The 27,524-nt window shown below is 46.8% G+C and overlaps 1 protein-coding gene across 5 annotated transcripts in view; it reads right to left on the reverse strand.

The window, feature by feature from the left end:
- ATP6V1C2 (ATPase H+ transporting V1 subunit C2) overlaps positions 1–13,314 on the reverse strand; it is a 53,394-nt gene extending 40,080 nt beyond the window's left edge. For all 5 annotated transcript variants that reach the window (XM_072771095.1, XM_072771092.1, XM_072771094.1 and 2 more), the window contains exons 1-3: positions 13,224–13,314; positions 11,746–11,900; positions 9,385–9,452 (exon numbers count right to left, since the gene is read on the reverse strand). In XM_072771095.1, the coding sequence (XP_072627196.1) occupies positions 9,385–9,452; positions 11,746–11,874 (197 nt within the window). In that variant the 5' untranslated portion in view covers positions 11,875–11,900; positions 13,224–13,314. The remainder of the gene's footprint in view (positions 1–9,384; positions 9,453–11,745; positions 11,901–13,223) is intronic.
- Positions 13,315–27,524: the final 14,210 nt, after the last annotated feature.

Raw genomic sequence — 27,524 nt, forward strand, 5'->3', positions numbered from 1 at the left:
GTCACACCCAGGGCGTGATCCTGGAGACCCTGGATCGAGTCCCATGTCAGGCTCTCGGCATGGAGCCTGCTTCTCCCTCTGCCTGTGTCTCTGCCTCTCTCTCTCTCTGCATTTCTATGAATAAATAATAATAAAAATCTTTAAAAAAATGAAATAAAATAAAATGCACATTCCAGGACCCCACCCCAGATAAGCCTCATCAGAATCCCTAAAGGTGGTGGTGCCCAAGGACCTGTGCATTTTTTTTTTTTATTTCTCAGGAAATCATTTGGGCTGAAAGAGGAGGCTTATGACCTCCTGATGGGGTAGATGAGGGACACGGATTCAGTACATATTTATTCAGCTCCCACTATGAGTCAGGCGCTGTTCCAGAACCTGCTTACCTGCTTTCTTAGGGCTTATATTCTACAGGAAACAGGCAAAGACAAAAAACAAAAGTATTAAATAGTGGCAGGTGGAATGCAAGTATCAAAACAGGGTGACCTGGCAGGATGAGGCTGTCAGCCAGTCTGGAGAAGGCCTCTGGAGGAGGTGACATCTAACCCGAGATGGGGATGACAAGAAGGAACCCGCCCTGCAAGGGTGGGGGTCCTTCTCGTCCAAGGCAGGTTGTGCCTGAACCCAGAGCAGGATGGGGCCAGGGCGGTGGTTGGTGGGGAGGGCATGAGGGAGGACTCCAAAGCCCGACTCAGTAGGTTCTGGAAGTCAGAGTTAAAAGCATGCATTCTATATCGAAGGCACTGGAAAGCCACAGGAAGGTCTCAAGCACAAAAGTCATGAGCCTCTTCTCCCTCTGCCTATGTCTCTGCCTTTCTCTCTGTGTGTCATGAATAAATAAATAAAACCTTTAAAAAAATAAATAAAGCTGCTCTTGAAGTTGTTGAGAACAAGGGTGACAGCCATCTCGTTACGGTGTGAAGAGCCAAGCCAGAGGGCTGAGGAGCAAACGAGGTTAGGGCCGCTGGGCTGAGGCCTGGAGAACACTGGAGCCGTGGGGCCCAGGAGCTGCTCGAGATCTAAGATGGAAGTAAGAGCCTTTGACTAAATTTAGCCTCCAAAGGATTATTCTGCGGATTTCACAATGTTGCCTCAGGCCTCCCCTGACCCCAGGCCTGCTGCACAGAAGGCCACCAGCTGACATTCCTTCCCTGCTGGCCCAACTTCTGGTTTGGTGAGAGCAGCTAGAGATGGGGGGCGGGGGGGTCAGGGACTGAGTCACCTCAGGCAGAGCAGAGAGTGTCACAGCAGGACCTGAAGGCAGGGCTGGCAGGGGAGAAGCTACCTGTCCCCTTCCCAGGTCCCTGGCTGAGGGAGGAGAGAAGCAGGTGGACCAGGGTAAGGCCTGACACGCACCAGCTATGTGACTTTGCACAAGCGGCTTCCGTATTCTCATCTATCACGAGCGGGTATTTACCCAGTTCGCAGGACTGTGGCGAAGATTCCATGAGGAAACAGAGAAATGAGAAGCGCCTCCTACAGCGCCCGGCACACGATGAGTGATCGCTGAAAGGCAGTTGCCAGAACAGGGTGGTGCGTGAACTCAAGACAGAAAACAGGGCAAAGAGAGGCACAACAACCCTTGTCTTGTCAACCCCCATAGCCTTCATGCCTCCAGCAAGAGCGCCAAGTTGCATCAGGTACCAAAGCACAGAGCAGATATGAAAATGGTGATAACTGTTGTTCCTATAAACGTTTATCGACGCTGTACAATGAGAACAAGAGCATGCACCCATCTTGGCACCCATGGAACATTCAGGAGAAGCAGCAATACACGTGGTCCCACGAGGTCTTCAAATGGCCAAAGATAGAAACAGCACTCACTTACTTCACACTGAAAATGCAGATTTTCAGGCCCCACCTCAGACCTACTGAATCAGAAATTCTGCAGGTGGAGTCCCGTAATCTATTCTTTCATGGGGGGCGGGGGGTGGGCAGAGAATCTCAAGCAGGCTCCATGCCCAGCATGGATCCCAATGTGGAACTCGATCTCACAACCCTGAGATGACCTGAGCTGAAATCAAGAGTCGGATGTTTAACTGAGCCACCCAGGCAGCCCTCCAGTAATCTATTTTTTTTTTTTTAAGATTGTATTTATTCATGAGAGACACAGAGAGAGAGAGAGGCAGAGACACAGGCAGAGGGAGAAGCAGGCTCCATGCAGGGAGCCCGATGCAGGACTTGATCCCGGGACTCTGGGATCATGCCCTGAGCCAAAGGCAGATGCTCAACCATTGAGCCATACAGGTGCCCCCAGTAATATGTTTCCTAACAAAGCTTCCATATGATTTTCTTGTACGCTGCTGTTCAAGAGCCACTGATGTAAGTGGTGTGGAGGTGGCATGCCAAGTGTGGCCTGCAGACCAGCAGCACAGTATCAGTATATATAACTGGAGCTTGTAAGAAATGCAAGGTCCTAAGTCAGAATCTGCATTTTTCTTGAGATCCCCAGGGGATTCATCTGTATGTTTGAGAAGCACTGTCTAGACTCTAGCCCAATGCTGCCTCATAGAAATATAATTGAGCCACAAGTGTCATTTAAAAATTCCTAGTAGGGGATCCTTGGATGGCTCAGCGGTTGGGCATCTGCCTTCGGTCCAGGGTGTGGTCCTGGAGTCCTGGGATCAGGTCCCACGTCGGGCTCCCTGCATGGAGCCTGCTTCTCCCTCTGCCTGTGTCTCTGCCTCTCAATCTGTGTCTCTCATGAATAAATAAATAAAAATCTTTAAAAATAATAATAAGAAGAAGAAGAAGAAGAATTCCTAGTAGCCACACTAAAAAAATAACAGTGAAATAGGGCAGTCCCAGTGGCTCAGCAGTTTGGCAACGCCTTCAGCCCAGGGCCTGATCCTGGAGTCCCGGGATCGAGTCTTGAGTCGGACTCCTTGCATGGAGCCTGCTTTTCCCTTTGCCTGTGTCTCTGCCTCTGTGTGTGTGTGTTTCTCATGAATAAATAAATAAAATCTTTAAAAAAATAACAGTGAAACTAATTTTAATAATACATTTTACGGGGCAGCCCCGGTTTAGCACCTCTTGCAGCCTGGGGTATGATCCTAGAGACCCGGGATCAAGTCCCACGTGAGGCTTCCTGAATAGGGCCTGCTTCTCCCTCTGCCTGTGTCTCTGCCTCTCTCTCTCTGTGTCTCTATGAATAAATAAAATCTTAAAAAATAATAATAATGTATTTTACGTAACCCAATATCCAAAACATTACTGTTTCAACAAATATTAGGATTTTCCTTTTTTTAAAAAAAATTTTTTTTTGGTACTAAGTCTTTGTAATGTGATGTTTCATACTTCACACATCTCATTTCAAACTAGCCACCTCTCAAGTACTCAAAGGCCCCATGTGGCTAGTGGACGCTGTGTGAACATCGTGGAGAGGATGGAGAACAGAGTAAAACTTCCAAATTCTTTTTACAAAGCTGTCATCATTCTTACATTAATACAGCTTTCTAATGTTGTGCTGTCACACAACAGACCCACCTTAATATTGTGGTTAAAAGTGAGGACTCTGGAGCCAGACTCCCTGCCTCTCACCTTAGCTCCAATTCAGTAAGTTTGTGGGTCATGAAATTAATACATGAAAATCTCTATTTATAAACAGTAAGCATTTAAAGAAAACATCTCATTTCTAATAGCAATTAAATAAAAAATAAAACTTGAGGGGAAATCGTCAATGAGATACCGTGCAGAACCTTTATTGAATGAGACATGGAAACTCTCTTTCAGAGGAAGGAGAAAAATAATTAAGTCATTTGAAAGATGCACTGTGCTCATGGAAATACTCAAAATGATAAGAGTGTTAATCCCCCCTAATTTCAATATAATCCTAAATGAATTATCAACAAGATCTTTGCACCATCCACATGATAGGTTCTGTCCTAAATGCTTGGGATATATCTGAATTAAAAAAAAAAATCATGCTTAAGAGATATCTCACAATGAGATCTTTAAGGTTTGTAAATATTAGGGCAGGAGCATGAAGGCATGTGTATTTTTTGTTTTGTTTTACTAAGGAAGGAACAATACAAAACCATCATAATGATTGCCTACGGGGAGAGCAACTGGGGTAAAGTGGAACTTTTTGTTCCTTTTTATACCATTTGATTGTTACACCATTTAAATTTTTAAATATTTACAAATACTTTGTAAAATGCCAATGTTAATTATCTGAGCAATGAATAGACATGAGTGAGCCATTTTTAAATGTCTGTATTTAAAAAAAAAAAAAATCCTAACAATGACTGATGGGTGAATCTGGGTCAAGGCTCCTCTGCTGCCCTGAGCCCACTCAGCTCTTTGGGCATGTTCCTCATCTGGAGCATGGCTGGGTTAGATTAGCTCTCTAAGGGTCTGTGCAGCTCTAATATTTCAGGATTCTTCTGTTCATTCATTCAGCTGGTTTTTGAGGGCCTACAAAGTTATAGGTGAAGGGATCTACCGTGTACCAATGACTAACCTCAGGATCTAACTAGAAGGCTGGTATTAACCAAATGATCACAGAAGAAAATGCACAAGTACACTGTGAATGCCATGAAGAGGGAGCCCACCAGGACAGGGGGTGGGAGGAGAGTCTGGGGAGGCTGAGCAGCCTGAGCAGGTGTTCAGGGGGTTTACAGCGAGGGGGAGGTTGGGAATAGTCATCAAGAACAGGAGGACAGCCAACACATACAGTAGGACTGCCAGGCAGCTTTGAGGAGTCTAGAAAGCACACAGCATTAAGAGGCATTCAACTGAGGCGCCTGGGTGGCTCAGTTGGTTAAACAAGTGTCTGCTTTTGGCTCAGGTCATGATCCCAGAGTCCTGGGATCAGGCTCTCTGCTCAGCAGGGAGTCTGCTTCTCCCTCTCCCTCCCCCCAGCTCATGCATTTAATCTCTCTCTGTCTGTCAAATAAAAAGGGGGGGCACTCAATTGATATTTTTCTAATGAACTGAAGAAATGTCATGCAGCCAGGGTAATGTTTTAAATTATATTTGCTTGTCTTTAGAATGCCCTTAGAAGAACCCACTCCCTGAGATCTGCATCATTAAGCAGACATCCGCACTCAGATATCTAATCTGTGATCCACATCTTTGAGCTAACCCTCAGTCAACTCCCCCGAGCCACATGGGTAAAGAAAAGCCACCAGCTATCCCAGAAGCTGGGCACTTTACTCAGGGGGCAAGCGACAGTCACCCGTGTACCACAGGGCCCCATGCAGTGTCTCTGAGTGCCCAAAGCACCTGTGCAACGTAACTATATTTCAACCCGCACCACAAAACCAGCTAAGATAACGTCAAGAACTCAAACACTGATAAAGGTGGGGGGCGGGGGGAGGGAGGCAGTGCGCTTCTTTCAAGATTAAATCATTCGGTTTCTCAAATGTTCATGAATTCCAGGGTAAATATAGAGTAAATGGGTGGGGGGGGATAAAGAATAAATTTTTAAAAAAAAAGGAAGAAGAAGAAGGCAGTAAGCAAAACCTGCCTTCCAGCTACATGGAAAAACACTCTAGTGCCCCGAGTAAATAAATAATAAAAGGATATGGAAACAATACACCTTGAAAACACTTGCCCCTCCTCTGTTCTCCTGGCCAGAAGCAGCGCTGACAGGTTTGTGCTGCCTGGGCTAGCATTTATTTATCTAACAACACTCATGTCCCCTTTAAAGGATGAGGTAGGACGTTTCAAAGACCTGCAGGCCTTCAGGTAGTGTATATCCTATCATTTTACTCTAAACTCCAGCATTAACTCCTAAGACAAAGAACCCTGGGCCCCTGGACTAAATAAATGCTAGAAATAAGGGGTGCTCAGATCACACCACTTCCCTCTCCCGGCCCCGCCTCTGAAGGAAGGCTCTAGAGAATATATACCCACAAGGAAAAATAAAACAATGCACTGTGACTGCCATTCTCACCACACCTAGCCCTGCTTTTTGAAAACACCTTAATTCGTATGGGTCCTATCTGTTTCACGATGACAGCCTTAACCTTGCCTGCTCACACTATTTTCATAGTACTTCTTAAATACATGCCATGGCACCAGAGCAAGCAAACTGTTGCAACCACTAGGTATGGGACAGAACACAAATAAAAACAAGGCAAAACAACAAAACAAAAAGGAAATGAAGGTGGAAATAATAATCCAGGATCACAGAATTTTAGAGCTAGAGGAATAAGAAACAGGCCACGGGACCTGCACTAGGGCAGACAATTTGTAGCAAAGAAAGATCTAGAAGGGTCTAAAAAAGTCTAGAAAGACAAAATGCTGACTCGCGGTCATTTCTGCAGCAGGCCTGGAAACACTTCTTATGGCAATACTGCCGCTCCTCACTGCATGGCCCTCATGCTGTGGTGTGTTAGGGCTGCGGAGAAAATCAGGAGTAATCGCGAGCCTAGGGCAGTGAGCTGCCTCCACTGTCTGTCAGACCCAACTCCTGTGCAGTGGAGTAGCCTAAGAAAGGAGTTGATATTCAGGGATCAGGCCACTGTTCCTCAGATGTTAACTTTTCATAGAACATGTCCTAGGGGGGCCTCTGGGTGGCTCAGGGGTTGAGCATCTGCCTTTGGCTCAGGGCGTGATCCCAGGATCCTGGGATCGAGTCCCACATCGGGCTCCCTGCAGGGAGCCTGTTCTCCTTCTGCCTGTGTCTGTGCTTCTCTTTGTGTGCCTCTCATGAAAAAGAACTTAAAAAAAAAAAAAAGAACATGTCTTAGGTTTTTATAATACTTGATATAACATGACTTTACTTCCCTTCACTCTTCTGTGAAAGCACAGAGACACTCACTATTGTCCCATTTTACAGATAGGAAAGCCAAAGGCTAGTTTTCTTTTTCAAAGTTGGTGCCAACTACTTGGTGACCAGGACTGCCTTCCTGTGGTTGGAGCAACATCCCACGTGTATCAGAATGTTACTAACAAAGCATCCTTTTCATTCTCAGACTAGGGATAGGTGAACAGCGACAGAACCAGAAAACCAGAAAAGAACCAGAAAAGAACCCAGAAAACCTAATTTCTAGCTCATGGCACCAATCTGCAGATTAAGAATCCTTAAAGTGTGATCGCTAGGACTCCTTTAAAAATGTGTTAAAAAGGCAGGGACACATCACATCACCTTTGCGCTGAAAAGAAACACCAGCAAAGTCCATAGGCCCCGAGAATCTGAAACCCTCTATGGAGGCAGCAAGATTAAGTGGCGGGTGTCCTGGTCATGACCTGGGCCTCGTGGACTGTTTTCTTCATCTACCCCACCTGCATTCTTTTTCATTCACATGAGAACATTTGTTAACACATTTTCAGTTGCACGAAAACTGGGGGTTATTATTTTAAAACAGCCAAATAAACAAATTTTGGCAAATCCCTAGGGTATAACACTCAGAGTGGAATAGTTAATAGTGTGATCCACAGGATATAAGATATGAAGAGAGGGGTACTTAGGTGGCTCAGTCAGTCGAGCATCCAACTCTTGACTTCGGCCCAGGTCATGATCTCAGGGTCATGATCTCAGGGTTGTGAGATCGAGCCCCACTTCGGGCTCTGTGCTGGGTGTGGAGCCTGCTTGGGATTCTCTCTCTCTCCCTCTGCCTCTGCCCCACTCATGCAAGCACTCTTGCTCTCTCTCTCAAATAAATGATCTTTAAAAAAAAAAGATATAAGGAGAAAAGCAAGTTACAAAATACATATAACAAATGTCACCGTTATTAATATATGCAAGCATAAATAACATGCAGAGAAAAAATTGGAGGTCTCTACTGTAAATACAACATAACAACATAGTGGTATCTTCTGAATGGCATAATTACTGGTGATTTGGATTTTCTTTTTTTTCTTTAAATATTTTATTTATTTATTCATGAGAGACACACAGAGAGAGGCAAAGACACAGGCAGAGGGAGAAGCAGCCTCCCTGCAGGGAACTTGGTGCGGGACTCAATCCCTGAACTCCGGGATCACAACCTAAGCCAAAGGCAGATGCTCAACCACTGAGCCACCCAGGTGCCCTTGATTTATATCTTCTTTTTCATGGTCCTCTGAGATCCATCTCTATTTTCCAGAGATTATGTACTAGATTTGTAACAATTTTATAAATTAATAAAGGACTTTAAGACTTTGAACTACTCTCACACACTTTTGGTGGGAATGGGAATGGGAATAATTCCTTGGAGAGGTGATGTGGGCATATCTGTACAAGTTTACATCCAAATATTCTTTAATCCAGCATTTCAATTTGCAATTATCCTACTCCTACATGTGCACAAAGAAAAAAGGACCACCATACAACATTATTTGTAACAGCTAGAGACCAGAAAACTTAAGTGTCCATCAATAGGGAAATACAAGTAAATTAGGGAATCTCTATTCAACAGAATAGAGCCCAGTAGAAAAACCCAGTTATGGACTGACATGAAACTATCTCTAAGGGATCCCTGGGTGGCGCAGTGGTTTAGCGCCTGCCTTTGGCCCAGGGCGCGATCCTGGAGACCCGGGATCGAATCCCACGTCGGGCTCCCGGTGCATGGAGCCTGCTTCTCCCTCTGCCTATGTCTCTGCCTCTCTCTCTCTCTCTCTGTGTGACTATCATAAATAAATAAAAATTTAAAAAAAAAAAAAAGAAACTATCTCTAAGATATGTGATTAGATGAAAAAAGCAAGGTGCAGGACATACGCTCTTATTTGTGTAAAACTGCTTTTTGGGACATATTCATATTTGATTATGCATGTACAGGCTGTCTCCAGAAGGTGCTCCTCAAAATTACAGTAATGTTGCCACAAAAGAGGGGAAATGAAGGAACAGGAAAGAAGAAACCAGATGAGAAGAAAACATGTCACTGGATAGCCTTCCATCTGCACTTCAAATTTTTTACTATGTGCTTCTAGTACTACAAAAACAAAACCAACCAAAGAACTTTAAAATATAAAGCCTTGGGGGAACCTGCATCAATTACATTTCTAAAAGTTTTTTTTTAAGATTTTTTTTTATTTATTCATGAGAGACACAGAGAGAGGCAGAGACTCAGGCAGAGGGAGAAGCAGGCTCCCTCTGGGGAGCCTGATGTGGGACAGGATCCCAGGACCCCCGGATCACGTACTGAGCCAAAGGCAGATGCTCAACCACTGAGCCACCCAGGCTCCCCATTGACAAGTTTTTAATACCTTATGCCATAGTTCTCTTCATTTTGAAGGTAGCCCCCTAAAAAATGCTGCTTCCAGAAAAAAAAAAATCTACCTGAGAGCCCCCAGGTGCTGCTGTCCAACTGATGCCCTCATGGGGACCCACACTGGCTCTTCATGTGACTTCTAGGACTCGGTTTGGACAAGTATGGGTTCAGCCAAAGCAAGAGCACTGTGTCCTCTGACAACAATGTCAAATTCTCACTTGTTTGCAGTAAATAAGAAATAGTTTACCTTTCAGCAAAGGTATCGAGTTTCCCCAGCTCATCGGAGAGGCCAACCAAGGAATCCAAGGTCCCCACCTAGAAAGATCGGAAAGAAGTTAGAGGCTCACACTTTCTGGCAGAGAAGGGTAGGTCACTTTCAACAACGGTGCAGGGAGTTCTGTAACCTTCATCTTGCCTTTGCTATTACTGGTCAATGGCCCAACTGGGAGCTGGGAAGAGCTGTTAAAGAGAATCAGTGGATTTGGGATATTTTTGAACTTTTAATTTTAATTATCATTGTTGTTGTTATTGCTGTTATTATAATAAACTGGGATAAACGTCATTATTTCTGCCACAGGAAGGAGTGACCACTAGGTCACTGTGAGACCCCAGCTCATTTTCTTCTTAGAATGGGATTTGCTAGTCATGTGATTAATCCCCGCAGCTGAGGAGCGGATGTAGCAGAAAGCACATTAAAGAAGCTGCCATTTCCGGGGCGCCTGGGTGGCTCAGTAGGTTAAGCATCTGTCTTTGGCTCAGGTCATGATTCTAGGGTCCAGGGACTAAGCCCCGCCTTGAGCTCCCTGCTCAGCAGGGCTCTTGCTTCTCCCTCTGCCTCTGCCACCCCCATCCCCACCCTCACGGCTCATGTTCTCTCTTTCAAATAAATAAAATATTAAAAAAAAAAAAAAAAGGAAATTGCCATTTCTAAAGCCTTTCTTCTTCAAAATGTGCAACCAGTCCCTATGTCTGTTCTTTGCTATTACTAACAGTGATCTTGCTTGCCCGGGGGCCAGCTCTCCCTCCCACCTCATCAGTCCTGCAAGGCCTTTTCTTTTTAGATTTCTTGTAACGATCGGTTTTTAAAGTGAAAAATGATTACAGCGTCCAAAGCTGTATTTAAAGGTCTAGCCACAGAGCCAGAAGGAAGGACTTTGTTTTCGTGTCACCAGTCACCCATCAGGCACTGAAGAGTAATCAGGATTAACGTGGTGTGTCAACTATACCTTCATTTGAAAATGCTTTAAAAAAATACTTTAAGAAAGCTAATTAGGAACGGATGAAGCCTGGATAGCTCTTATGAGTGCAGTTGCTCCTTTCCAGGCAATTTGATGTTAAGCAACTTTGGGGGAGGCTCCTGTTTCTTATCTTTCCTCCCTCCAATCTAACACGCTGCCTTATGGAGTCTGTAGCGCGTGCATGCTGAATTCCCAAACCTTTAGAGCATGGGCCACCAGACAGAGGGACATCTGCACAAGCAGCCACATATGGCTTCAGAAACCAGTGCTGAAAAAAAGAAAGAAAGAAAGAAAGAAAGAAAGAAAGAAAGAAAGAAAGAAAGAAAGAAAGAAAGAAAAAGAAAAAAAAAAAAAAAAGAAACCAGTGCTGCCACTCCCCAGATCCGCAGCCCTGGTCTCCTTCTTGGCTCTTCCTGGTTTATACCGTGGGACTTGTGAAGATGCCAGATGATGTGCTGAAGGTGCCTGGCCCCCAACATATTGTTCAATAAACGCTCGCAGATACAGTAGCATCACCGATAACTAGGGTGGCTGATGGCAGAGCTCGTAGGGCAGAGGGGCAGACTGAGGTTTGAAAGATTAGGTGACAGTTTGCTAGAAGAGCTGCCTCTGGTAGTTGGGGCCACCCCTCCAGCACCCACAACGCATTTGCACAGGTGTCATCGAAAAAGCCTCAAGCTTCGTCCTTTTGGAAATGTACGATCTTAGGAGGCATGACAAGAATTCCACTCTTTTAAAGCAAAAAGATTATTACACACCTTGTTTCTCCTTCATATTTCTTTCATTTTAACTTTGTTCTCTTGCAGTGCCCTTAGACTCCCCTGCCTCATACCTCTTTCCTGTCCTATCTCTTTCTGCCATCTGCCCACTTATCATTAAATTGCCTTCTTGCCTCTCCACCAGAACCAGAAGGATCCTTTATCTCCCACCACGTGCCCAGTTCTACTGGGGACTACCCAATGGTTCTGGGCTACCAAGAACGGTAACTACCAAGGATGCAGCTCTCCAAGCCCGCACGTTTAAACTGTATCGTTGGTCTTCTTACGTGTCCAAGACAACACACGAAGAATCCTAGAACAACTCACAGGCCCAGGTGTGTAAAATGCTCTTCCCACTTTTTCAAGACACTTCTACCCACACCCGTCTCCCCCTGCTTGTTCTGTCCTGTGTCTTTAAGCCCACAGGAACCACAACTAACTTCGGGCTGTGGTACGAAGTCCCATCCAGACCGCTGACTCACCCTGTCCATCCTCACCCCCAGGCTGGTCCTCAGCCTCGCTGTCTTCGCCCTGTTATTTTCTCCTTGGCTTCCCAGAAGACATCCACCCACCCCAATCCATCACCTCCTTCCTCCTCTCCAGGAATTTTACCTTGAAGTCTGGAATCGAGAATTTGGTGTTATAAGACAGGTTGGACTTGGAGGTTACGGTGTTCATCCTCTCCAGAGCTTGCAAATTTTCCTGATCACCAGGGGCAGAAATTAACCAAAACTCCGACATGCTTCCCGCCTTCTTTTATCCAGTTACTGACCAGAACCACAGCAACATACACAAACAGAAACAGGAGGAGACAAGTGTCAAATATCTCTCCACTCCTTCCGCACTCCCTTCCCGCAGAATTAATCCTCTGGAGGATGTGTTGATTTTCCCATTTCTCATTCTTTGCCCCTTTGACCTTCCAATTCAGATTCTCTAGTTCCAAGGACACCATATGCACAAAGCAACGTTTCTTATCTCCACTCAGAAAGCCCTCAGGGCGCCAGAAAGACTCTCAAGCCACCCCTAGGGTGGTTCTGACTGGTTTCCAGGGTTGGGGGAGAGGGTTGGGGAGAACCAGATTCCTGTTCCTTTTATCCCCCCCCCCCCCAAAACACACACACTCCTGACACCATAATGCACACGCAGGGCACAGCAAGCTGGGCGTGGGGCCCTCTGAAATAGTTCCTCCTTTCCACCTTGTACTTTGTGGGATGCAGGATGGGGTGAAGGCAGGAATGAGACAAGGAGGCAATTTCACAACAGGGGCTTGCTTGGACAAACCCCGGATCTTAACTGGCCAACTTGGAGAATAGTGCTACCCTTACAAACAGACTTCGGGGGGCACCTGGGTGGCTCGGTCTGCCTGCAGCTCGGGGGGTGATCCCAGGGTCCTGGGATGGAACCCCCGCATTGGGCTGAGCAGCAACCTGCTCTGCGCAGAGTCCACTTCTCCGTTTTTCTCTCTCCCTCTGCCTCTCCCCGCTGCTTGCGCTCAAGCTCTCTCAAATAAATAAGTAAAATCTTAAAACAGGCCTCAGAAGAACTCCACTTTTTCACAAATACGTGGAAAGGGTGGTGGGAGGCCTACGAAAGTCGTTTTCCCCTACGACCAGGTGTGCACCGTGCAGAGGTGGGTAGCGCGCCGGGCCTCAGGTCTGCAGCTTCCAAAGGCCACTAGTCCTGCTCATTCAAACGTGCACACGCCCACACCTCGGGCCCCGGCCCGCTCCTCCCCTCCCAGCGCCTCCCGAGGGGGACAGCCCGGGCCCGTCCGGGAAGCTTTTCCTTTGGCCTCGCGTCTCACGCCCCCCCCCCCCAAGACACCCCGGGTCCCTCCTGCCCCCGCGCTCCGAACGCAGTCCCTGGCGGTCCGGGGCCCAAGGCCTGGGGACACACCGGCCCGCGCGCGCAGCCTGCGGAGATGCCGCCCGCCCGGCCCGCCGAGGGCGCCGCGGAGGCGCCGCTTCCCCGGTTCCCACGGAGAAAGCGCGGCCCGGGCCGGCGCGCGGGGGGCCGAGGCGAGGCGAGGGGCGAGGGGGGGCGGCGAGCGCCGGCCCCCGGGTCGCGCCCCCGACCCCGCGCGTCCTTACCCGGAGCCTGCGGCCGCGCGGGGGACTGCGGGCGGGCGCGGGGCGGAGCGCACGGCCGGCTCCCGGGAGGCAGCGGCTGCTGCGCGGCGCCCCGCCCCGGGCTTTTATCCCGACCGGGAGGCCGCCGCCCGCCCCCGGGCATTTGCATACCCGCCTCCCGCCTCCCTCCGCCGCCCGCCCGGGGCCCCTAGCCGGCTGTGGCCTCCGCGCGCCCCGGGTCCTGGGTCCCCCTCGGGGGTGCTGCAGGCGGGATCCTGGGGAGCATCGGGGCCTGGGTCCCCCTCGGGGGTGCTGCAGGAGGGATCCTGGGGAGCATCGGGGGCCCTGGGTCTCCCTCGGGGGTGCTGCAGGAGGGATCCTGGGGAGCATCGGAGCCCTGGGTCTCCGTCGGGGGTGCGTGCAGGCGGGATCCTGGGGAGCATCGGGGCCTGGGTCCCCCTCGGGGGTGCTGCAGGCGGGATCCTGGGGAGCATCGGAGCCCTGGGTCTCCCTCGGGGGTGCTGCAGGCGGGATTCTGGGGAGCATCGGGGGCCTGGGTCCTCCTCGGAGGTGCGTGCAGGAGGGATCCTGGGAAGCATCGGAGCCCTGGGTCCCCCTCGGGGGTGCTGCAGGCGGGATTCTGGGGAGCATCGGGGGCGGGGTGGGGAGCTCCGGCCCACGACGTAGCAGAGCGCACCCGACCTGCACGCCCGAGAGGAGCGGGCTGCGCGCGGTCCCCGGGACCCGGACCCCCACCCCCCACCGCGCCCCGCGGGGACCCAGCACCGGGGCTCGGGAATCCCCCGGCGACAGGACTGATCCGTGGGAAGAAACGCAACAGGTCCGCATAGGTTCTGGAACGCACCTGGGCGGGCGACCAAGCCTCCGTGGGCGTCCACGTGGGCGGCAGCGGGTCCCCGGTTGCCAAGGAAACTCTCCAGGGTCCCCCGCGCCCACCTCACCTCACCCCTCCTGCGAAGCCGCCCTGGATATGGCAGGGCTTGAAAACCTAGTGTCCCCCCCACCCCATGTGCAGTCACGATCTGCGCTGTCTGAAAAAAGAGAGGGAACCCCCAGAAATTAACGTGTGACGCTTACAAAACGAAAGAAAAACTCCTAAGAATTCATGTTCTCTGGAGTAGAGGAGGAAATGTGAGCGTATCCTTCCCCGTGGACGGTGTTTGCAGTGATTTCTGGGAAAGATAAAAATCTCAGAATTATAGTGGGGGGGGGGTGGAGAGTGTTGAAGAGTTCCTTGAGAAATGAGCCCCCCCCCCCCTTATTAGACAAAACCAGTCAGACTATCCAACTGTTGCTGAGAATGCTTTCGGATCTTTGGAAAGGAAGGGAAGGTGGAACTCCAGATGCTGGGATGAGAAGCCCCAGATGCCGCACAGAAAGGTGACTTCTAAGGTCACAAGTGCTCACACTGCAATCCTGTTGTGGGCTTGGAATTGGCAGTTCGGAACTCCCAGCACCTGTGCGGTGCATCATCACTATTGGGACACTCATGTGCATTAGTCAGTCCTTGCAACATCATCTGAGGGAGGACACCTGAAACCAAGGGATGAGGAAACCCGGTGTGTACAGGGAGGTAAAAATGGTAATTCCAGGGAAGGAGTGGCCCGGTTGGACATTAAACCTAGGGTCTCCGACCTTGGACTTGACCCAGGAATGTCAATTCTTTCCAGCCAGGCCAAACAGAATCGTAGAGCTGCGGACAAACTTCAATTACAAACAAGTGTAGGGATGCTCCAGAATTGCATGAATTGCTGGGTGTCGGGTCACTGGTTAATGGCAGAGCTATGAAGGGGATATAGGCCTGGGGTCCAAGGGTCCTTAGCCCTGCTCCCGCCAGCCTGCAGGACTGGGCCCTAACTCAGGGGGAGAATATGTGCTTTCCTTCTCAGATCATGTTTTTCTCCAATATTCCAAACTATCACCCTACACTGGCTTCTCAGGCATTGGGCAACACATTTAGAATTGTCCTGGACTTTCCTTACGGCACCATTCTTTCTACAAATATGGCTTCCTCTAATGAGCTTGTTTCACGAAATAAGAGTCAGACACAAAATAACTCCTGGACATCTGATTAAGAAGTTATTGAAGATCTACAGTGTTCCTTGTCTTAAAATCTTCCCACTGAAAACCTAAAATTTTCTGATTATTGTACACCTTAAGCTTCTTGTTACAGGTTGGAATTTGTGATAGTTGATGACTCCTGCTGTAGAGGTAGCTTGACTTTTTTCAACTCACTTTTTTCTGCTTATAAACATCACTTTCTGCTGCTTATAGAGAATTTGGAAAACATGGAAAGTATAAAAAAGAAAATTAAAAAAATCACCTGTATTTCCACGGTCTGAAAATAGCCCCTCTTAACATTTTTCTTAGCTACCTTTTAATGCATATTCATATATATAGACTAAGACTTTTGGCCATGATTGAGATTAGATATTATACATAAGGTTTGACATCCTTTTGTGGATTGTTTTTTAAAGATCAAAAAATTATCAAGCCAATCTTATCAATGAAGAATAATCCAATGGCATCAACAATTTACCACAGATTGGGACTTGAATCAGATCTATTTGATTTCAAAGGCAAATGAAGAGATCTTGTTGGACAACTTACATCTTAAATAAAAGGATTTAAAAAAAACAGAGAGAGAAGAAGAGAGAGAGATGAAAACAGCACTGTCTTGCCCCAGGGGTCTTTTGATTTGCAGCTTTCAAAGGCAACATCTGTACTCATCAGTTCTGAACGGACTTGTTTTATTTTGTCACGTTTCCCTATAGTCAATCAATCTTTAACACAGAGAAATTGGGAGAAATTCACCGAAAGTTGTGGAACCTGGTCCTTTGGTATATCTAAAGAATATAAAACAGCATTCCCACCCCATAAGGAAAGTGATTCCTTTCCATGTATCAGCCTGAAGCAGCCCTTATGAACCCATGTGCAGTTCCTCCAACTGTCCCCACACTCCCAACGTCTCTGAAATCTACAGCTAAATGACTGCAAGCTTATGTGCCTTGACCACTGCTTTGAAAACACCCACAGGTTAGGGAAAGTGCCTCATAGACACAACCCTGTAAGAACCCAGGTTGTAAAGAATATTATCTCTTCCTGGGAATAAAGGCCAGGAAGGAAATGCTATCAGCTTGGAATTATCCTGAAATTATTATGAATTTAGCTTTGGCTACATAGTCCAGGAATATTTCCGCAGTTGGCACTGGTTATGTATTGAGCCAGCTGAAGTCTGTGCAAGATGAAACAGTCCCATCAAGTTTGGGAACCAGAAGGACCAGGCTGGCCTAGTTGGTCTGTTGTTCCCTGGCCTCTCCCAGATGCTGCCCTTTGGATCTCTTTGTTACTTTGTGGAGAGAGCCGTCATAGGATGCTCCTTACGATGAGCACGGACACGTAATTCCACCTACAGGTGGCTTAGGTGGATTTTTCTAGGCTTTCCTGATAAGAACCCAGGGAAGTTATTCTATAAGGACAGCTCTCTGGTGGAGATAAATGTTAAGTGGAGCTGTCTGCTGAGTCAGGATGGTGTTGGAGAAACAGATTAGGCTTTGGAATCGGGCAATTGGATGAGCTACTTAGCCTTGCTGAGCTGTGGGTTTCCCATCTGAAAACAGGGGCACAATTATGCCCACGTTTCAGGCTTGTCCTGCGGGTGAGAGAGAATAGCATTGGAGGCACCAAAGACGTGGTGTGCTCTGTGAACGCTCCCTTCACTTCCTGATCCCTCTCTTTCCTTAGATATCCAGTTGGGTTTTGTATCTTAAATATGGGCCATGCCAGGCATCTTTCTCCATGAGCCTAAAGTACTTTGACTTACGTTTTCCCATTCAGCCAATACCCTTGTGATTTAAGGACAGTCATGATGGCTTTCGCTCTTTGGTTGGACAAAGCGAGGCCATGAATTCTCATGATTTATTTGCCCAACCTGGACAGGGTTATGGAGAATACTGCTCTTCTTCTGCTCATTTAACAGCTTGTTACTATTCTTTCCAGTGTCTGCAAGGCAGTGGGGGGGATGCAAAAGCGAATCAGAGTTTTCAGCCTAGCGATGGAGAGAAGCAAGTGCGGTAAACAGAATCTTAAGAAGTCCTAACTCACAAAGGTATGAATACAACCCCCCGAGCAGGATGTGATACATGCATAGAAATGAGATGTAAGCGCTCAAGAATGCCATGATCCTTGTTTCACAGATGAAGAAACAGGCCAAGGAGATTAAGTGATCTGATCGGGAGCACAGTTACTGGTAGACCTGGAACTTGAACTTCATTCTTCCACCCCTGAGAGCATATTGCTCAACCAGATCTAAGCTCCCTCCACTGCCCTGTCCAAAGATGAGTTACTAGCACTCCGTCCATGATTACCTTCCTGACTCTTCCACTCTTAGCTGAGTGAACTTGCACAAGTTACTTGATTTGGGTGAGCTGGGACACAGAGATAGTAGACGTACCTGTCTTCTAAGGTTTTTCTGGGGATTCCATGATATGGCCCATGGACCGGCCCATATCAGGTCCTTGGTGAAGGCGTGCTAGGAGCATTAGCCACCTCAAACACTCTGCTCCTTTTCCTTCGTCTTTCCTTTCCTTATCCCTCACAGGGTTCTTTTGGAAGACACTGATTCTGCCCTGTTGTAAACTTGTGGCTCATTTGTCACTCATGCATTCAGTCACTTCAAACGTGTCTTTGATGTTGTTCGCCTTAGAGGAAGTAGAGCACAGCTAGTGCTCTGCTTGGGGAAGAAGGCAAAGCAAAGAGTCTCTCAGGGGTTTGGGTTCTAGCTTTGGAATTAAGAGGATCTGACCTCACATCCCATTTCTGGTGCTTATTAACTGTGCCCTTGCCACATACCCAACCTCCTTGCACTCCACTTTCCTCACCTGTAAAATGGGGACTTCAAGGTCTAGCTAGAGAGTTATGATAAAAACGGAAAGAAACGGAATGTGTGCAAATGTCCAAGTGTGCCTAACCCCACTGTGCTCCTCTCTTTAGATCAGAGGCTTATGCTTCACTCACTGTCACGTTCTTGGTGCTGAGTAGATGCTCAGGGAATATTTTTTGGGTCACCTAAAGCAAAGAGCTTAAATGCCCGCCACTGCTTGGAGAATCAGGGCAAGCCTGGTGAGAATTTTCTTGCTCTTCTTAAATCGATTCTGTTTTAGAACTTGTAAATGGTTTGACAGGGTCATGAAGATAGAACACTGTGTGTGAGTAGTGGCTCGGAGTGTTCAACAGGAGTGGCTTCCACAGTCATTTGAATTATATTTACAAGACTGAAAATTGGAGGTGGCGTAGATGCCCAACCAAGAGGGTTTGAGCAAATCAATAATGGCATAACCATGGTGCCATTGAAAATGTTTTAGAGGAATAGTAAGTGTCGTCATTAAGATTCCAATGGCAGCCCGGGTGGCTCAGCAGTTTAGTGCCACCTTCAGCCCAGGGTGTGATCCTGGAGACCTGGGATCGAGTCCCGCGTTGGCTCCCTGCATGGAGCCTGTTTCTCCCTCTGCCTGTGTCTCTGCCTCTCTCTGTCTCTTTCTGTGTCTCTCATGAATAAATAAATAATTTTTAAAAGATTCCAACTTTGTAAGAAATGATAATGTAAATATAAGAAATGCAATACATGCATCTATATTCATCTTAAAAGGAAATAAATTAAGATGTTAGAAGAAGTTATTGCTGGAAAGTGGGATCATAGGTGTTTTTTCTCCTTTGACCTTTGTATTTTCAACTTTTTTATAATAAACAAGTCTTTTTGGGGGTGCCTGGGTGGCTCAGTCGGTGAGGCGACTGCCTTTGGCTCAGGCCATGATCTCAGGGTCCTGAGATTGAGCCCATGTTGGGCTCCCTGCACAGTGGAGATTCTGCTTCTCCCTCTGCCTCTGCTGCTCCACCTGCTTGTGCTCTCTCATGCTCTCCCTCTCAAACAAATAAATAAAATCTTTAAAAGACAATAAGCAAGTCATTTTAAAAAAGATTTTATTCGTCTATCTGTTTATTTAGAGAGAGTGCATGTGCAGCAGAGGCAGGGCAGAGGGAGAGGGAAAATCTTCAGCAGACTCTCCACTGAGCACAGAGCCCAACTCAGAGCTCAATCTCATGAACCTGAATCATGACCTGAGGCAAAACCAAGAGTCAGATGCTTAACTGACTGAGCCACCCAGGCGCCCCTGTAGTAAACAAGTCATTTTTAAACTCAAGAAAAATAAGGAATCATAGTAAAATTAACAGCCATCCAGACCACCAGACACCAATCACTAAGGTGCAATAATGTCTACACGCTCCACCTCCTGTTCCAAGCTCTGAAATCTACCATCTTCCATCATTCCTGCCCTGCCCAACTCTTAAGCTCAAAGAAGCCAAGGAGAGACTGCCTTCTTTTTCTCTTTCTTTTTCCTTATCCTCATATTAGTTTGTACCTCTGAATACTCCCATCCTCTGTCCCTAAAAAGGCAGAGCATGATCAACACTTCCTTCCAAGAGGCCAAGTATTTAAGGCCATTAGAGAACTTTTCATCAGCTACATAGTCTTGCTTTTTATTATTGTATCATGATTAGTTATTTGTTTCTTTATAGCTAAATTTTAAGTGTCCTGAATTACCTTTCTCTGATGACTCATTTCATTTTTTTTTGTCTTTTACTTCTCTGAGGAACTTAGAACACACCTAGCAAACATTCAAAGGTTGTTAAGTAAATATTTGTTACCACCAAAAAAAAAAAAAGGCTCTCCTAGCTTTATTACAATCTTTTAAAAACATGAGGTAGAAAGTTTCCACGTGTTCTGTTCTTCAACCTTTCCTCTAAGGAGCTTCCTAAGAGCCAGTCCCAAGCGTGCCCTACAGATTCCAGAGTACAACTTGAACTTGCCCACTCTTCTTCATTTCTCTGTTCTGGGCCATCATCACCTCTGCTCCCGTCTCCTGCAGTGATTGAATCATGCTCCTCTCCCAAATTCATGTTCACCCAGAACCTCAGAGTGGATCTGATTTGGAAAACAGGTCTTTGCAGATGTAACTAGTTAAGAATATCAAAATGAAATCATATTGGATTTAGGGTCAGCTCTAAATCCAGTGACCAGGATCCTACAAAAAGAGGAAATAGATACACGTGGGGAAGAAGACCAGGTAAAGACAGAGGCAGAGGTTGGAGGGATACCAGCCAAGGAAGACTGAGGGTGCTGGGGCCACCAGAAGGCAGGCGGAAGCAAGGAAACCTCCCTCCCCCCCTGAGACTCCAGAGGGAGCATGGTCCTGCTAACACCTTGATTTAGAGCTTCTAGTTTTCAGAACTTGAGAGAACAGATCTCTCTTGTTTTAAGCCACCTAGTTTGTGTCACTTTGCTAAGGTAGCCCTGGGAAACTAATACATCTCCCTACAGCCCAGAGTTGTGGTTTATTTTTTTTTAAAGATTTTATTCATTTATTCATGAGAGACAGAGAGAGACAGAGACAGAGGGAGAAGCAGGCTCCACGCAGGGAGCTCAACGCGGGATCTGATCCAGGGTCTCCAGGATCACGCCCTGGGCTGGAGGCGGCGCCAAACCACTAAGCCACCAGGGCTGCCCCAGAGTTGTGGTTTATAACACATATCAGATCACATCATGCCTCTGCTCAAAATCCTCCAATCATTTCCCATTGCTCTTAAAATAAACTCCAAAGCCCCATTTCTCACATAGAGGAAAGAAGTTACAAATACGGAAAAGGGGGGAAACTGGAACAAACCTTGTGTAGCTGGATGGGGATTAGAGGTGTGAGTAAAGAATTTCTAGATTTTCAGGTGGATGTGTGGATGCTGCACGGATAGTTGGATGGACAGATAGATATTTTCCTAGCTCTGTTCATTGAGAGAGCCTAGATGCAATGATTTATCAGTTATCAGCACCGAAAACATTGGTAGTTTACATCTTGATTTCTAAATACCATAGTCCCCTGAAAGGAAGCAGGGAACCAGGGAGAAATGTGTAGTTCCAGAGCTGGAATAGAGGACAGTAAAGGGACATAATGTCTTCAACTTACTCTCAAACTGTCCCAAATAATAATAACATATATTACATAGAGAGATATGTGTATCTCTCTCTTTTTACACACAGTCTCATCATATACCTACCATATACCATAGATATATCTATGGGTATCCCTTGTGCTATTTTTTTTAAAGTATTTATTTATTCATGAGAGACACAGAGAGAGAGGCAGAGACACAGACAGAGGGAGAAGCAGGCTCCCTGCGGGGAGCCCGATGTGAGACTCGTTCCCAGTACCCCGGGATCACGCCCTGAGTTGAAGGCAGATGCTCAACCACTGAGCCACCCATGCGTCCCCCTTGTGCTGTTCTTGTTACTTTTCTGTCATTTTGAAATTATGTTAAAATAAAAAGAAAATCTCCCTTTGCAGGCCTGCGGGAAGTGGAAGGGAAGAGAGGGGTCCCGTTCCCCCACCTCCGCTCACAGCCTGGCCCCTCTGTGGGCCTCGAGGCCACTAGGCCTCTATACTTCCATTCCGCCACCACAGGAAGCCAGCCCCCCGGCCAGGTCACCATTCCCATCTCACTCCTACTTCTGTCCCTCTTCCTATTCCTCCTCAAGCCCTCAGCCCCTGTACCTGTGCCCTCTGTAAGTCACACCCCCATCAGCAAACCCATGCTGTTCCACCTTCCTTGAGCCTCCCTCACCATCTTGTGCTGACCTCAACCTGGCTCCCCCTGAGGCCATGATTTTCTTCAGATCTCTCTCAAGCAGCAGCTGCTTTTCACTCTCGTACCTCCTAGCATTGGGTCTCCAGTGGGAAGCACCCTCCTTGCTCCTTCCTGCCACTTCCAGGTTCTTCTTCCTCCACCCCCACCCCCAACACCTCTCCCCAGCTTTGAATCTGCTGCTTGGCTCGTCCACTGGAACTTCTCTGCCTCCAATGGAAAGGAAACATTTTCTAACTGTGCTCCCTTCCCTGCATGGTAGCCACTAGCCTTGTGTCTATTGGGCACTTGAGATGTGGCTAATGACTCTAAGGAATGGAGTTTTAGATTTTATTTAATTTGTATTAATTTAGGGGCACCTGGGTGACTCAGTGGTTGAGAATCAGCTTTGGCTGCGGTCATGATCCCCGGTCTTGGGATCGAGTCCCTCATTGGGCTCCCCACAGGGAGCCTATTTCTCCCTCTGCCTGTGTCTCTGCCTCTCTCTGTGTGTCTCTCATGAATAAATAAATAAATTTAAAAAAAAATTTTGTATTAATTTAGATGTGAGAAGTCACACATGGAGGGTGGCTACCATATTAGACATACCACCCACTTCCACTCAGGATGGTGCTCTATACACCCCCAAGGCACTCCATCTTCTTCCTCAAAGAGTTTAGTTCCTCACACATTCTTTCTCTCAATGCTTGGTGGTGGCACCACATATGGAACTGATCCTGGCCACATTCTGGCTCATTTCTCTGAACTCTTCTCCTTCAGTGATGGTGACCATCTGTCTTTTACTCCCATGGTCTTAGCCTTTGTCATTACTGCCTGGAACCCTTTGCTGGTCTCCATACCATGCGTCTCACTCTCCAACCACTGTCAAATCCACTAAGAATGGTACTGATGTTCCCCTATTGCCCAAAGAGGAAGTGATTTTCTCTGCCTCGCTTTTTATTAGAGCATTTGCCAGAGAAAGGTATGTTTGTAAACCGTAAGTCTATCCTTTTACATGTATATCAATCTTTTTTAAAGCTACAGAAGCCTCTGGCCAACAAGACAACCCAGGGAGGTTTTGCTTAAGGCCCCTCTTTGAAATGTAGACATCAAGGACCTAAGCTTCCTGTTACTACTTGTTATAGAAATATGAGAAATTTTCTTTTTTGCCTTTGGATAAAGGCAGTTGGCCAACACAGACAGCTACTCAATTACCAGGTGGATTATGTGCCCCCAACCCAACACCACCACCTTATTTTCCTAGTACCCTATGGTCCTTGTCCATCCCACTGAGACCAAAATCCATGGGTCCTGCCATTGGCTGTCACCCTGCCATGCCCTCACATCCCTCTTTAAACCTCACTGTCTGTATTATATTTACTCCCTTGCCTACCCTCTCAGCATTCTTGACACTTACTTGCTTTGTTTTACTTGATGGCCAAAAAATCCAACCTTGGGAAAATCCACCTCTTCGCCCACACTGTGCTGCATCACGCAGCAGTCACGGCTGGAAGAAAACACAGGGCTTGAAGGAAACATAGAATATGTCCCTTGATTGGTCTTGAAGGAAACATAGAATATGTCCTGCCAAGATATGCCATTGGTCTTAAATGTCAAGTGAAACTGTAGAGGAGGAAAAATTCTCCTCCACCCTATTTGGATCTCTGGCTGGACCTAAGGATTAAACTGGAACAAAACAGATTAATGGGAGAAAAGCATGGCAATTTTATTAGATTTTTACATGTACGTGGAAACCCTCATAAGACAATGAAGCCCAGAAGACCAGACCAGAGCAGGAAGCTTTTATTCTCTTAGGTAGAAGATTAATCAATTTATGAATTGATCAGACAAAGGAGTTTGGACTAGATGTAGTAGGAAGTGAAGAAGTAACTAGGAAGATAAAGGGTAGTTTAAGTAGGTTGCTTGTGCACATTTCTTGGCTCCACATTCCCCTACAGTCTCCCTTGACCTTTACCACCAGGATCCTAGATCGTGTTCTTGGTACAATCCAGTAATATACTACATTTCCCTGATCCATTTTGTCCCCGCTCTTCTATTTCAAACTCTCCTCTCTCCTTGTATGTTCAATTTCTCTTCACCCATTCCCACCCCCAGCAGGGAACTTTGCTAATTCCCTGAAAAAGGAAAACAATCTCCCCCACAAGCTCCCACCACGTCTACACCAATTAAGTCAAAATGGATCACAAACTTAAAATGAATGAGCTGAAGCTATAAATCCTTAGAAGAAAACAGAGCAATCTTTGTAATCTTGGGTTTAAGAAAAAAAATTTCTTAGATATGACACCAAGATCGCAAGTAATGAAAGAAAAAGAAATTGAATAAATAAAAACAAAAATAAAAAATAAATAACTTCTGTGCTTCAAAAGGACATCATTAGAAAATGGAAAGGCAACTCACAGAATGACAAAAAATATTTGCAAATTATATATCTGATAGGGAACTTGTATCTAGAATGTATAAAGAACTCTTACGAACTCAATAATAAAAAGACAATTCAATTGAAATGGGCAATGGATTTTTAAAAAAAGATCTTATTTATTTATTCATGAGAGACACAGAGAGAGAGGTGGAGACATAGGCAGAGGGAGAAGCAGGCTCCCTGTGGGGACCCTGATGTGGGACTCCATCCCGGGACACTGGGATCACGACAAAAAAGAAATCACTATGAGATACCACTTCATACACACAAGTTGGCTATTATTGAAAGAAAGAAAGAAAGAAAGAAAAAGAAAACAATGGAGCATCTGAGTGACTTAGTCGGTTAAGCATCTACTTCTTGATTTCAGCTCAGGTCATGATCTCAGGATCTGAAGATGGAGCCCTGTGTAGGGCCCTGCGGTGAGTGTGGATCCTGCTTGGGATTTTCTGTCTCTCTCTCCCTTTGCCTCTCTCCCCATCAAAATAAACAAACAAACAAATAAATAAAATTTTAAAGAAAGAAAAAAAACAAGTGTTGACAAGGGTGTAGATGGATTGGAACACTCAAACGCTGGGGGTGGAAATATAAATGCTGCAACCACTTTAGAAAACAGTTTGGCAATTCCTTAAATGCTACCCCAGATGGCTCAGCAATACCAGTCCTAGGTACATACTAAAGAAATGAAAACACTGTCCACACAAAAAACTTGGACATGTGTGTTAATAACAGTATTATTCATAATAGCCAAAAAGTAGAAACAACCCAACTGTCCATCAGCCGGTGAAGAGACAAATAACCTGTGTTACGTCCATACAATAGAATATTACTCGGCAGTGACAAGGGATGGGGTGTAGACACAGGCTTCGCTGTGGATGAACCTTGAAAACATGATGCTAGGTCACAAAAGACCATGTATTATATGATTTCCTTTATATAAAATGTCTAGAATGGGCCAGTCCATTGAGGCAGAAGGTAGATGAGTAGTTGCCTAGAGCTGAGGGGTGGGAAGGTTTGGGAAAAAATGGAATATGACTATTAATGGATATAGAGTTTCCTTGTGGGGTCATGAACAGGTAAACTAATTGCAGTGATGATAGCACAACTCTATGAATATACTGAAAATTATATGGTATGTGAATTATATTTCAATAAAGCTACTTTAAAAAAGGAAAGCAGCTGCAAATACCACGTACAAAAAAAAAAGGCAGCCTAAAAGCAAACAGGTCTGCTCAAGCACGACCGGCCTGTGAAACCCTTCCAGGTCCTTGATTGGATTTCTGTACCAACTGGCATCTCCTATCCCTCTCTTCATGGCTTGCAGGGCATCAGGCTGTGGTCGTGGGTCACTCATCAGGCCCATGGCTGGGCCGTGAGCCAGTAGAGGCCAGGAAAGACACCTCACTCTTCTCTGCGTCGTCAACACCCAGCACGGCGCCTGGCACAGAGTAGGTTGCCGGGAAATGTTTAATAAGTGGATACTCATAATTCTCTTGAAAAAAGATTACATTTAATGAGTATACCACTCAGATATTTAATTATTTCATAAGCATATATTCATTGCCATGAATAATATATCCTTGATTCATACACTGCTGATAAACATTGCCAGAACTATGAACCTAAGACCCACGCTGCGCCCAATAACTTCAGAGGTCAGGAATGTCAGTCTCTGAATGCTCGAGCTCTGTCTTGATCTCAACACTGCACTGCCAACGTTTTTGGGGAGCAAGCCACTGTGTAGGTGGTTGGAGGGACAAGCCTTGCCCCAAACCCCGCTGCAGTCAGCTTTGGGGACAATCCAGGTCCTCTTGATCCGAATCATGTCTGTGCCCCTGGTCTGGACACAGTGTTCCACATGGAGTGGGGCCCCAGGAAGGCTTGTGCTCTGGTTATCCCACATGGCTTATTGAAGAGATTTATGCTTAGCCAGAGGCTGGTGGAGGTGGGGTGTGGATTTTACAGGCAGATGAGCAGATGACAACAGTAGAGGAGGTAGCCCATCCCTTCATCCTTGTCCCTTCACCCCAGCACCTTGGGAGGACATTGTGAGAGGTTCCCTAGGGTGCAGATGAGACTGCTACCCAACACTTAAAGAGGTTGTAAAGATCTGTTTTAGAACTACTACACGCACCTGTGAACATTTGTGCTGAAATGCACGACCTCCTCTCCCCCGTGGATTTACCTGGCAGGAGTGGCACACTGACACCGAGATGAAATAACATAGAACGAGCTAAATAACATGCCATCTTTTTAAAGCACATCATTGTTTTCAAGGCCTGTTCATTTGAAAAAACCAGCAGCACAATCATAGGTAATTTTGAACCAGGATGTTACAGAGGAGCAATGGTTCTCCACCAGCATGGAAGAGCAGCACAAAACTCCCACAAGTCTCTGCTTTATGGAAGTCTGCTGAACCTGTGGACAAAGTGAAGCAGTTCACACACACCAACTTATAAAGCAGGGATTTTGAGGTGTTGGTAAGGCCAAGAGTGAAATCTCTAGGCAGAGTCCAGGCTGGGTATGAGCCTGAGCCCCGTATCCATGGGTTTGGAGAGGCCCTTGGGAACCCTCATTTCTTGGGCGAGCGCGTCCTGGCCTGCCAACCTCCTGGTCATCCCCACTTCTCCCCACCCTGCTCTCCTCTCTCTGTTCTTCCCGGAGTACTCAGGATCCTCCTTCTGGTCCTAAAGGCCCAGGGATCCTGGGAGCCAACATCCCCAGCAAGCAGACAATCTGCATGTCAGCCTTCCTCTGCCTCCCACCACGACCCTCCCCTGAGGACACCTGTGGGGAGACCCCCAGATGCCTCCGAGATAGTGACTGTGCAGAAGCCCCTCCCTGCTGAGGCTCCTGACCCCCAGCTGCCCACCGCCCTCTGCCCCTCCTAGGAAGGGACAAGAGAAAGCAGAGACGTGTGTCCGTGATGATACGTCCTTAGACATGACAACACCCATCAGGGAAAGACCCGTATCTGCCTGCTTCACTGCAGGGTGAAGCTAATCAGCAGTATTTCCTGAATGAATGAATGAATGAATGAATGAAATGTGATGAGTGAGTGAAATGTCATCATCTGGTCACTCCCCCTTCCTCAGTGAAATTTCTCTGCAGCCCAGGATGCATGGCTCGAGTGTCCCCATGGACACCCCCCCCCCACCTCTGAGCACCTGGAGCTCTTCCCCTCCAAGGACCTT

The sequence above is a fragment of the Canis lupus genome, chromosome 12 (assembly GCF_048164855.1).
Source record: "Canis lupus baileyi chromosome 12, mCanLup2.hap1, whole genome shotgun sequence".
Lineage (NCBI taxonomy): Eukaryota > Metazoa > Chordata > Mammalia > Carnivora > Canidae > Canis > Canis lupus.